Here is a 12,504-nt window from a genome sequence, read left to right on the forward strand (position 1 = left end):
ATAATGATAGCACTAATGTGTTTGTAAAAGTGTTTCACGTCTTGTAAATTTGTTTTCTCAAATGTAAATTTGTCTCAGGACTTGTAAATGTGTTATGGCAATGTAATTTTGTTTTCTGATTTGTAAAAATGTTTTCTAAAATGTAAATTTGTCTCCAGCTTTGTAAAAGTGTTTCTTGTATTGTAAAATTGTTTTGCACCTCCCGGTCACCGTACATTTCAGAAGAAAACAGAAAAAATCTAAATAAGTCAAAATGTCTTATTTTCAAGTACACAAAGTATGAATTCCAGGAAACAAACTGAGTATTTCAACTGAAGCCATGCAAAACATATATACTTGGTATTTGAAATATTGGAGAAATAGATTTTTAAACAAAGAGAACTTGCTCTGTAAATTTCATTTCCAATTCGTGAAGAATATTTATATATAGGAGGAAGTGGACAGTGTGTGTGAGCCACCATGGCTGAACAATGTAGAAATCCTTCATAAAATCAAACTCCAGAACATCCCAGGAAGAGAAGAGCACAGTACCGCCCACACTGTCTGATTGACAGATGGTCCACATGACGTCCTGTACAAAAACATCACAGCAGGGAGAGAACCAAAGATGTGTTTAAAAAGCTCTGGCATCACAAGAGCAAATTCTGTGTGTGTGTGTGTGTGAAGAAAATGGAAAAAGGGAGTATTCAGACAGTGTAGTAGCCCTCCATACATTGTCAGTGTATTTTTTTGTAGATGAACTGTTGTCATTAGACCACTGTGGGGCAACAGTACATTTTAATACTAGGGTGTTAATTGAAAAAGAGAGAATGACCTCCAAGAGCCAGAGATTGTCTAATAGAAAACTTCCCCAGAGTTTTACAGACAGTGGTACTTACTACCACCCAGATTCAATCAGCACCATCAGATTAAAGAGATGAAGCAACAGTTTTAATTAGGGCATTTAAAGTATGATATTTAACTGGAATAATAATAGCCTTTGCCTGATTGTTGTGTAAGGACGACAGAATGTGGCAGGAGAGACGATAGCGGAAAGTAAAAGGAGATGGTTGTTGTGGATTAGGTCAAGGTCATCAGTGTCTATGGTACAGTGATTCTTTTTTAATTATCACACAGTGTGCTAAAAGATTCAAAGTGTGTGTGTTAGAGGATTAAGGCCTGGCCGCTCATTGTCATTTAAGAGCTTAGCTACAAATCTTTTGACAATGAATTCAAATGATAGCTAAATGTTTGTTCATCAGTTGAACAGAGATCATTAACCTTATAAAACAAGGAGAGATGTAATGCTCAAAAGAATTTAGCAGTTGCTATTTTCCCATTCATGGTCCACGGGCAGGTACATCAAATAGTAATAGTAAGAAAAGAAGACATTAAAAGGGTACAAAATTAAACAAATGCCTTGATTAGTGATACAGAACCACATCAGACACTGTGATTTAATACATATCACAATGGGCCTTACACTTTAACAACACATTTCATTTTTCGTTGAACAAATAAAGCAAATGTGAATTTGTCAGGTGTAAAGCACATACAACATTTGATAAATTAACATGCATATGTCATTTTCAAATGTGTAAGTCATCACATGTGAAACAGTATTTCACACTGCAGTTCCTTATACAACAAAAACAAGTCAGAGGCAAAAAACACCACAGAAGACATTTGAATAAATGCATGCATACAAAAATATCTACAGTAAAACATACAGTACATGTGACTATTGCCTGAACCTCAGGCCAGCGGCACCTTTAATGTCCAATAAAGTCAAAGTACAAATGCACTTTGGTACCAATGAATGTTTGTGGATGTTCAGAGAACATGAATTACCTCTGTGTATCCATCCACACACATAAAAAGATCCTAATCTGTTCAAGGAAAACATTTAGATTTAGATCATGCAGACATTAGCTGCTCGTCTCCCATAAAAACACAACAGTGTCAGTGTCAAGTCCCCCTCAACTCAAAATGTGTGTTATGTCTTGTACCTTTGTTGTGATGTTGGTGACGTCACTGTGCAGACTGATGTATGTCCAGAGATAGTTTTCACATCAAAGAACGTTTTTCTGAACTCACCTGAAATCTCAGTTTATAGAAATACTTGCATATTCACACATTCTAGATGTTTTAATGTAGCTGTGGAACAGGGTTCTGCAGGCCTAGAGAACCTTTTCCTGTTCCGCTAAGACATAACAACAAACAGATGTTGTCCAGTTGCAGCTCAGCTTTGGCCTTTTTTTTTTTTTACCAAGCCCTAAACCTCAAAAACAACAGCTTGGTTTGTCTCCTCCTCTGTTTGCTGCAACCTTTTTGTCTAAACAGGAGACAGTTAGGAAGACCTTTTAAAATTAAAAAAGCATTGGAGCAAAACCCTCCTTTGTCAGCACCGCTGTGAACTCATGCAGGACCAGGCAACGGTCTGGAATGCCAAACTCCAATGGAGCCCGGGCGGGGGCCTGTCAGTCTGTTCTGCAGGCTCTCCTCACACTGGGTTTATCCATGGCACGGCGATCAGGAGGATTACAGCAGTAAATGATAGCAATGAGACGGCTCATAGCCTTTTGAACATGATGGCAGAGGCCAGGACAGGACAACATACAGCTGAGGAGCTGGAGGAGCCAAGAGGACGAGGAGTGTGTCCAGGTATGACTCAGACTGTTTAAGAGTGTAAGAGTGTATTTAATCACTTGTATCTTGTAACTCAGGAAAGAGGACAGGGACACATCAGTTCTGTACAAATGGTAACACACGTTTCTCTCAGTTCACTTTTTCTCTTCAGATCTCCACTGACAGACATCTCACACAGTGAAGTTTACATTCCAGATGCACTAATGCAACCAAAACACTTAATGCACTTCTCTATTCATTCTATGTCACAGAAATGAGTCACAAATATTGCAATGTGTTTCAGTAGGCTTTTATTTTCGCATGATCATTACACATCCTTGTATATGATAGCTACAGATAAATAAGCACAGCAGTAACTCTGTTATCTGCATTTGGCCACAAGTTCGCATTCACATCACATCTGATGTTTAACAGTTTTTATGGTAGCATCTGTAAGTGTAAGTAAGAGAGCTTTGGTGTTGGCTGAGTTTAAGTGAGAAAACATTGGTCTTTGAATGCATTTTGTGGGAAAGCGATGAAAAGTGATCCACAGTTTAGTCCACATTAACTGTAACTGTAAGCCGTTCATATGAAATATATTCTTGCCATGTAAACTAACATAAAATCTGACTGAATTTGTCCTTTTTTACACACACAAAAGGGATTTAGCCTCATTTCTGTGTGGAAGAAGGATTAAGGAAAAGTCCAAAATGAATAGAAAAAGGACCCGCTGTGAAGGGGTTAAGCTGTTAAAAACACTATACAGGGGATGAATGCGCCCAATGTTTTTTTCTCCGAGGCCTTTTCTATTGAAACTGATTATAGATTAAGCCTTTTTGATAAACATATGCTATCATTAAGCTTCCTGTTGACCTGGAAGGACTTATGTTTCCTGGAGGAAAAATGTACGAGAAAGTGAAACATAGGCCTATTTTACATGCTCTCTGTGATTCTTGGCCTTGTGGAGGTCATAAATCAACCACCTTGTTCATTTCCCACTGGCACTTGGTTAGAAAGTAAAGTATGGCCCTGCACTAATCCCTGTGTAAAAACAGAGCAGACAGAGCGGAATAGGAAGTGTCCCCTAACCTCAGAGCTCCTCTCATACCTCCTCCCCCTCAGGGAGGTTTTGTGAAGTGGACAGGAAGCTGATGGTCCTGGCTGACCTCTTCTTTGTGCGCATCTCGCATCTGGGTACCAACACAATGTAGGAGACAGCAGCGTTCAGAGTCTCAAAAAGCCTCTCATCCTCAGGGTGCACAGTCACCGAAGGCTGAAATATGGAAATGATTTTAGAGATGTTGTTGCTCATTGTGATTATGGAACGTTAGTCCTCTGTATTCCCTGATGGGACTTTATTATATCTATATATATCTATATATATATCTATATCTATATCTATATCTATATCTATATCTATATATATATATATATATATATATATATATACGGCCCATAGGCCTCTTCAAATTTTCTCTGGTATAGTAGCATATAGTTGGATTGAGTTCTATCAAACATGAATCTTTTGAAGCTTTAAAAGGGTGGAAGCATGTAAATAAATGTTATTAGAGGTGAAAAATCCCCAGGCAGACTTTTCAAAGGCTTGTATGGCTTCATTCATACATATTATAATATTAATATATTATAAGAATAATTTAGTATTCATAAACATAAGTAAGTACTAAATACTGAGTATTTAGTATTCATTCATATCATCGGTCATAATAAAATAATCAGTGGAGACAGAAGAAAGTAAACATGCATCAGATCAAAGTGTCTCTGCTTTGATTTAGTGATTAGTCTTTTCTATGGGGCCTCTCCCTCTTTTATTAGCTTCAAGTGAAATATGCACAATATAAAACATAAATAAAGGAGATATCCTGGTTAATCTGCACACTGACATTCTTTTATACATTAAAAAAACAATCCATGAACATGAACACATTAAGTGCATATAGGCCCACTGATAATGAACGTGTGCACACATTAATAATAATGTCTATAAAACAGCATGATGATGATGATGATGATGATGATGATGATACTGTGGTAACGTTTGATGTCTAACTCACGGATTTATTTCATTCATTCTGTCGAGTTCTGTATTTTTGTTGGAGACACAAAGGCTCGTGCTTTTCCACCTCTTGGTTTAAATAAAGGTTTCATCGATTTGAACCAAATGATTTTTGCTCGTTAACACCTGGAATAATGCTGATTTTATCCGCAGTTGAAGTCGGTCTGTGAGTTCAGTTTGTGTTAGTGTGGTTGAAGAAAAGCCTTTTTCTAACTCCACCTGACTCCACCTGCTCCAAGCAGGCCGCGAGACCGCGCTGCCAGTCTACCTCATGATCTCTGGTGCATGTAGGAGGGTTTGGATGGCTGAGATCACTAAGCAGCGCATCAAACCCTCATTCATTCATTATCACTCATTTTTGAGAATTTTAACTTTGAGGTGGGGGGGAGGGGGGGCATATTCACTGCACCAGTACCTTCTAGGCCTTTATTATAGCATGGACAGCCCAGTCCACTGTTCCGAAATATCTGAGGACTTCTGTTTTTTTTGTTTTCCCCAGAACGTTTCGTTAGAATCTATCTATCTATCTATCTATCTATCTATCTATCTATCTATCTATCTATCTATCTATATTAGAGCGGAGTTCTTCTTCTGTCCTGCTTGAACGGGATTTAACATTTAAATCATCACTTCATGTGCACATAATCTGGTTATTAGCTCAAATCATCGAGCCCAAAATTCATTCTTGACCTTAGTCAGTAAACTTAGCTTTTAGTAATCTTCTTTAAGAAGCAGTCTGAGTCTTCACACTGCTACCTTCATCTTCTTCAGTCACATTTTAATGCGTGCGTGCAAAAGCAGTGAGAAATGTAGTAGCCCCCCCCCCCAGGGGTGGTGTGTGTGTGTGTGTGTGTGTGCTTCTGTCTTTGTGTCACTGCTGTTTGACCAACAACAGCCGTACTTCCCTGCCCACACGCTCCCCCACATCTAGTCTACTGGAGGTGAAAGACTTCTCAAACCTTCTCACCTCCAGTAAATACAAAGATTATTCCTATTCAGTTTAAAGGCAAAACAGGAAATATACTTTAACTTCACTACAGCCTCTGAAACTTTGAACACCTGCCTGTCCTACAATAAACCTGGTTCTGAGTGACAACTGACTAATAATATGTGTGTTATTCTAATGTTATGTTCAAGTCCTACAATGTGTCACAACCAAACCTGCGAGGCTCCATTCAAGGCATTCAGTGTTTGATTCTTGTCTTATACCCTCCATCCCAGAAAGCCTCCCCAACACTGCTGAACACGAGCAGAGGAGCCTGCAGGATGTGCCGCCTTGACATTGATCACTTGTCAAAGAATCAAGATCCATTTTGCTACACAGGGTTGAACAACAAAATGGCAGCTGTGCTTCGGGATACAAACACACAGACACTACATCCATATTTAGATTTAGAAATGAAATGAAATGAAATAAAAAATAAAATAAAACAATATGTAAACCTATAATTTGGCTAATTAAATGCACATGCACGTGCATACCCTGGAAAAAAAAAAAGAACAGACCGATAACTGTCTAATTTAGCAGCAGAAAGCTTGGCTAAACATTATTCTCCACTTATCCAAACTTCAATCTGTGCCTCCGAATGTTAGAGTCGTAAGAAATGTCTGCTGTAACCTGAACGCACCACAGCCTGCCTGAGTGGATTGGATTAATATGTGCCTCCGGGGAATTCCGGGAAGGTCACATGGTACCGACTCTCCAGCTCTATTGGATCGAGGCACGTGTCTGAAAGAACCGTAGTACAACGTCATAGCAGCGCCTCTCGGCCAATGAGAAATAAGAACCCAAATCCTCAGTGAAAGTATATGAGCGGCGCCTTTATCAGGTAATTTAGAGCCGCTGGAAGCATCAATCATTGTGAGCAGGGACCCAGAAGAAAATCAGCTTTTTCAGCTGTTTCAGGTCAAACTGTGGAGCTCTGGAGTCATGAGGAGAAGGCTTGTAGCTCACCTCAGCAGAAACTGAGCAATGACAATCACAGCAACATCAAGTGTTGTGCCTGAAAGGAATTAGTTTGGCCATCACCGTTTGGTTTTTTTACTCTAAATCCAGTCACTGGCTGATCAGAAAGTGAACAGGGCGCAACAGAAAAGTAGAAGTAGTAAGTGGAAGGGTGCAGAGAGAGAGAGAGGAGCTGAGGGATATTAGGCTCCATCATGATGGAAGAAAACGCACGACGAGACCCACAGCGCCCACGGGACTCCAGAGAGGAGTCCAACCGGGCCGTGCGCCCTCTCCTCCAGCCACATGGCAACCAGCAGTCCCACAGGGTCACCAACTTTTACATCGACAACATCTTGAGACCGGACTTCGGCCAAAAGAGGAAGGACGGGACTTCGGTCCGGGAGGGAGACGGTGTGAGAGTGATTTTAAGAAGAGAGGAGCTGACGGGGAGAAAGTCCTCCAAAACTGGCAACCCGGAGCACAGTGGACCAGGAGGCGAGGACAGGGAGGGGGACACGGGAGCATCCGATGAGCAGGACCCGGACACTGAGGCTGGGAGGCCCGATCCAACAGCCGCTGATGTAGCTGTGAAGAGCCGCCGCGGCCCCCAGGCCAGCTCGGCCCCCACGGCCAAGCCGATGCTGTGGCCAGCCTGGGTTTATTGTACCCGCTACTCCGACCGTCCGTCCTCAGGTTGGTGGGAAAATACTGCTGGAGCACTTTTAATACAGCACATTTATTTAAATAAAAAAAAAAAAAGACAGGGCTGGTGGTGGTGGTGGTGGGGGGCACTTAGGATCGATCATTTCACAAAACAGCCTCTTCGTTCGTTTTAAGCTGAAAACATTAGATTCTCTGACACCCCCAGTCCAACAGACACCACTTAACAACTGACAAACCAATTATTGCATCAGCACCAAAACCTAAATATACAATTCTAATAATATCTAATATCTTCTTTATTTCTTCCCTCCAAAAACGAGATTTTTAGACCAGACATCAGCATATTTGAGAGAAAATGAACTACTTTAAATGCAGAGGAGAAACTATGAGGTGCTTTGGATGAAATTCAATCTGAATTTTGGATTTAGATTAATGAGACGACGCAGAATAATCATGTGAAAATAAAGTTGAAATGAAATATCAGTCGTGAGGACATTTCCAAAATGTGGAGGAGTAAAACCAACTTTAACGCCATTGTTCCCCAGTCTTCTTTGTTGATATCTGCCATTAGCATATTTCTTGACAATGGGCTCCAAAAATGTCCCAGAAAAAGAACGATTCGATGTGAAATGCTGAACAAGTGGACTCTTTTTTTTTTTTACCCCCTTGCTAAATAATAAAAAGGCATTTTAACAACATTTCTATGTGACTGTATCATCCAGTCCTTTTGAAAGCCCCCCCCAGCACACAGCAGCTTAAATGCTTTTCTTTGATTGTTTTTAATGATGCTGCTTTTTCTCTGCGTGGAAATGTGTCTGATTCCATTTCGATGAGGAAAGTGAAAGTTGTGTTGTGGGCTGAGGTTGTTTTCCAAGTGGAAGCATGGTGCACTTGGACTTTTCCTTTGTCATCATTTAGAATCCCACTAAGAGTTTTCTATTGGTGCTAAACACCGAGCAGCGGCCGGGCGGAGGAGAAGGCTTAGAGATCTATCGAAGAAGAAAGCACAGTGAGAAATGTCTTTTTTTTAATGTTGGATGGAAACATTGAAAAGTTTCCATCGAGGTCCAGGCCCGAGCTGAGCCCCACAAAAGGCCCCGAGAGGCGTCAGAGAGGCCGCAGCGCGTCTCCACACTCCAGAGAAGCCAGGCCAAGGTTAGATGGAGAGTGACAGAGCAGCAGGTTGGACTGAGATCAGAGTCTGTACAGATAGTTCATTGTTCACTTTAGCTGTACTTCCTTTAGTACACCTCAGCTCAGCAGAGCTCGAGCACCCACTGTGGTGTGTTTCCACTAGAAGTGAACTGTGATGGACTGACAGAGGCCCAAATATTTAGAGACGTGACAGAAACACAACGTGTTATCGTCCTTTTTAGGACACAACTTTTAAAAATGGATTACCTAAGGTCACAGGGTAATAGGGAAGGAAAGAGGCGCCTAACTCCCCCATCCTCCATCATAACCTAAGCCCACCCCCAGCTGCACGCTCCTCCTCCCGCTCTCAGTAAAGTGCGCTGCAGCAGAGCTGGAGGAGCCGCAGCCACCGAGCGGCCTCATGGCTCCTCCACAACATCCACTCAGCCCCTCACTTGTTCTGGGAATTAAAAGTGAATATCTGAATATTTCACTCTTCTGGCAACCCCCCCACCCCCCCATCCCACACCCCCCCTTCTATTATTTGGCCACAATAAATGCTTACAAATGCAGCAAAAAAAGAAAAAGTAGCAGAAAAAGATATATGAGCAGCTGTGTTGATGAGGGACAGACAGACAGACAGACAGTCAGACAGAGAGACAGACAGACAGACAGACAGACAGACAGAGCCCAGCAGAATAATCAGTACAACACTTCAGAACCGGGTATGTGGAATTAAATTAAATTAAATCAAATAAATAAAGCTGATAGATAGATAGATAGATAGATAGATAGATAGATAGATAGATAGATAGATAGATAGATAGATAGATAGATAGATAGATAGATAGATAGATAGATCAGTGTGTCACCACCATTAAACCTGATGTACCTGTCAGGTATTTCCTTCCCTCGGGTGGCACACACACACACACACACACACACACACACACACACTGGTGTTATTCTTTATAGCTCATCTGTGTTCCAGTTTGACTAATGTATTCCTCCTCTGTCACCCACACCCCAGGGCCCAGATCCCGCAAACCAAAGAAAGCTCCGGCCCCCAGTAAGGAGGACAAGCGGCCCCGGACAGCCTTCACCACGGAGCAGCTCCACCGCTTAAAGGCGGAGTTCCAGAGCAGCCGCTATCTGACGGAGCAGCGGAGGCAGAGTCTGGCCCAGGAGCTCGGCCTCAACGAGTCCCAGATCAAAATCTGGTTTCAGAACAAACGAGCCAAGATCAAGAAAAGCTCCGGGGACAAGAACTCTCTGGCGCTGCACCTGATGGCGCAGGGACTGTACAACCACTCCACGGCCAAGGACGGCAAGTCGGACAGCGACTAGCTGAGGCCCAGGGACCGGAGGGGACCGTGGGGGGGTCTGATCCATGCAATAAAATCACTTCAGTACCAGCATTTATATTTAACTCAACCAGAGACACATATATTGTGACATTTTATTTGTGAAAAAATGTGTGTGTGTGTGTGTGTGTGTGTGTGTGTGTGTGTGTGTCCAGGGCTGTGGTCACTGTCAAACATGGTGCTGCGTTCAGTAGTCAGTTACCTGCTCCATCACAGGACACCCCCGCTCACATCGACACCATGTTGCCAAGTCAGAGCCCCTGGGCCCTGCTGGGGGCCCTCGGACGGTCTGACACCAGCTCCCAGTATCTCAGAAAGCTGGAGTCACACGAGGACCCGCTCCTCTGACGTGTACGTGACGCTTACCGGGTCCAGAACAAGTCCAGGTCGGACCTGAGCAGCAGACTGGACCCTCACTGACCACGTGTCCGTCACGCACTCTGCAGCCCAGCTGAGAACTCCTGACTTCTAAAAACTCTATGCTGAAATCCAAAGATTGGTCGTGCTGCACCCTGGGGGCTGAGGGTGGAGGAGACGGTCGTGTTGCTGTTGCCCCGCTCTCCCTCCGCGGGCTGTCGGCCTGCAGGTGCTTCATTCTTCGGCCTTGAAGGGCGCCAAGAGGCTCCTGACATGTGGGATTAAAGCTCGGCTTCCTTTTGTTTTCTTCCTTTTTTATGTTATTTTATTTTTTTTATAATTATAATTCTTCATTTTGTACTTGAAAAGATGTCCATTTAAATTACCAGCACTCTGGATTTTTTCCTAAACGTAAACCTTTGGCCTAAAAACACTGGACGTGTTGCCCCAGAGCCAGACCCGGGGTGGGTGGGGGGGGGGGGCACTCACTCAGTCCCGACCAACACGTTGGACAGCATGGACCTAGCTGCTGTTTCTCCTTCCTGTCCTTATTTATGGGAACATCTAAAGCCATGTGGGAACGGGACTGCGGGGCTGCCGGGTCTCCGTGACGTGATCCAAACCAAACCGGGGTCTTACGATGCGGTGAATGTTTTCACGGGTTTTACTTACATTCAGTTACAAACCTGGAAAAGCTTCTGCCTTAAAACTGATGTAAATAAAACAAAGTATTTACAGTGTGATGAATACAGAGCAGCTGTGTTTTCTATCATGGATTTTTAAAGATAAAATACTGATCACGTTCAGCTACCCCCCCCCCCCCAACTAATGTCTTTTATATGATCCTATATGTAAATAATTTATATCATAACGGTGTGATGGTAAATAAAAGACGACGAGGCAAGTTTTCAGAGAATGATTTTATTTTATAAGCTGAAATAAACTGGAGTACAAATGTTCTACAGAGCCAAATATTTAGTATTTAAGTGTGATGTGGATTGTAAAAGTGATTTTATTTCGATATTCTGGCGGGATGTCTGGGCAGTGATATGTCATCCTCAACGTTACCTGCAGCTGTGATCAGATTTTACATTTAACCTTCATTTCAAAACACTTTTAAAAAGGACATTAAAAAGGCTCATTTCTGACGTTTCCAAGGATCCATTTATTTTATAACTCATAACTTTGGTGAAAAAACATCACAACCAAACAGTTAATACATTTTTATGACAAAGTGTACATTAAATATACCAGAAGTGTATTCAGTCAAATGTTTGACAGACCTAACTAAATAAAGCAGAATGAAAATGTGCATCATCAAGTTATGAGATAAAAATATTTCGATGCTCAAAAAGGCATTTGAAAACCAGTGCCACAGTTCAATCTGGATATTTTGAAAGCACGAGCTGTTTGAGGTCTGAGAAACTGTAGGCTGAAAATTGTTGAAAGGTATTAGAGGGTCAGATATGTGGGTCAGGGGCAGGAAGCAGAAATTAATTTATACATTCTGGAAAAAAGGGAATTCTTTTTCCGCTGGCAGTGAATGGAGATCACAGATCCTACAGATCACACGTACCTGTGGCAAACTAGAGGGAAGCGGCGCCTGAGCAGCTGAGAAGGATTATTACACATTCACTGTGTTGGAGCGGCCAGTTGTGACCCAAAGAGTTCAACATATTGTGTGTAACCACCTGGTTTTAGTGCCACAAGAGCGTTCATGCTTGGCAATTCATCTGGGTGACACCTAACAGCATCTGCAGCGGCCCTGGAGTCAAATGTCCATGACTTTCCAACACCACCTTAGATTAGCCCGCTGAAAATCCTTCTGCCTTTCTGCTTCATGTGTCACACAGGAATGAAGGTACTAGAAGGTGCTATATTCCTGCAAAGCAGTCAGTTCAGTTTGCTTTGTAATTGTCAGCATAAGTACAGGGCTCATTTGTCTTTTACATTTATCTTGTTGATGTGTAATTTAGAATTGTTTTCTACCCATAAAAGTACTGTTGCTGTTCTCTACAAGCCTTCGTCGATTTGTCTGGAATTGAGATAATCAGCACTCTTGAAACAATGAATTTCTACATTGTCGAATGGTGTTTAAAACAACCTTGTGAGTGTAAAGGATCATGGACACTTGTTAACACACATCATCAATGTGCAGCTTCAAAGTTAGATAAGCAGCAGAAACCTTCTCTGAGCATTGTTCTGCTGGACTCGACACAATAAGAAACACCCTTTGAAATGAGAACAGAAGTGATCACTGAGGAATCAGCTGATAGGGCTAGCTGATAATAATAAGCTGAGATCAGGTTCATCAATTGTTCCCAAATGCAGCGACAATGTACAAATACATGTTTTCA

At 42.1% G+C, this 12,504-nt stretch overlaps 1 protein-coding gene across 1 annotated transcript; it reads left to right on the forward strand.

Moving 5' to 3' along the window:
• The first annotated feature begins 6,844 nt into the window (after positions 1 to 6,844).
• On the forward strand, positions 6,845 to 9,773 carry LOC139213992 (homeobox protein engrailed-1-B-like). Its single transcript, XM_070844724.1, has 2 exons — positions 6,845 to 7,322; positions 9,457 to 9,773. The coding sequence occupies exons 1-2, from the start codon at positions 6,845 to 6,847 to the stop codon at positions 9,771 to 9,773; spliced, it is 795 nt and encodes a 264-aa protein (XP_070700825.1).
• The last annotated feature ends 2,731 nt before the right edge of the window (positions 9,774 to 12,504 follow it).

This window comes from Pempheris klunzingeri, chromosome 15, assembly GCF_042242105.1.
Source record: "Pempheris klunzingeri isolate RE-2024b chromosome 15, fPemKlu1.hap1, whole genome shotgun sequence".
NCBI lineage: Eukaryota > Metazoa > Chordata > Actinopteri > Acropomatiformes > Pempheridae > Pempheris > Pempheris klunzingeri.

What these genes read in the sequence shown, in the direction of transcription:
- LOC139213992 (XM_070844724.1), top strand. Translation starts at nt 6,845, where the DNA reads ATGGAAGAAAACGCACGACGAGACCCACAGCGCCCACGGGACTCCAGA. An exon ending in CTCCGACCGTCCGTCCTCAG is followed by an intron (nt 7,323 to 9,456) that starts GTTGGTGGGAAA and finishes CCCACACCCCAG; the next exon opens with GGCCCAGATCCCGCAAACCA.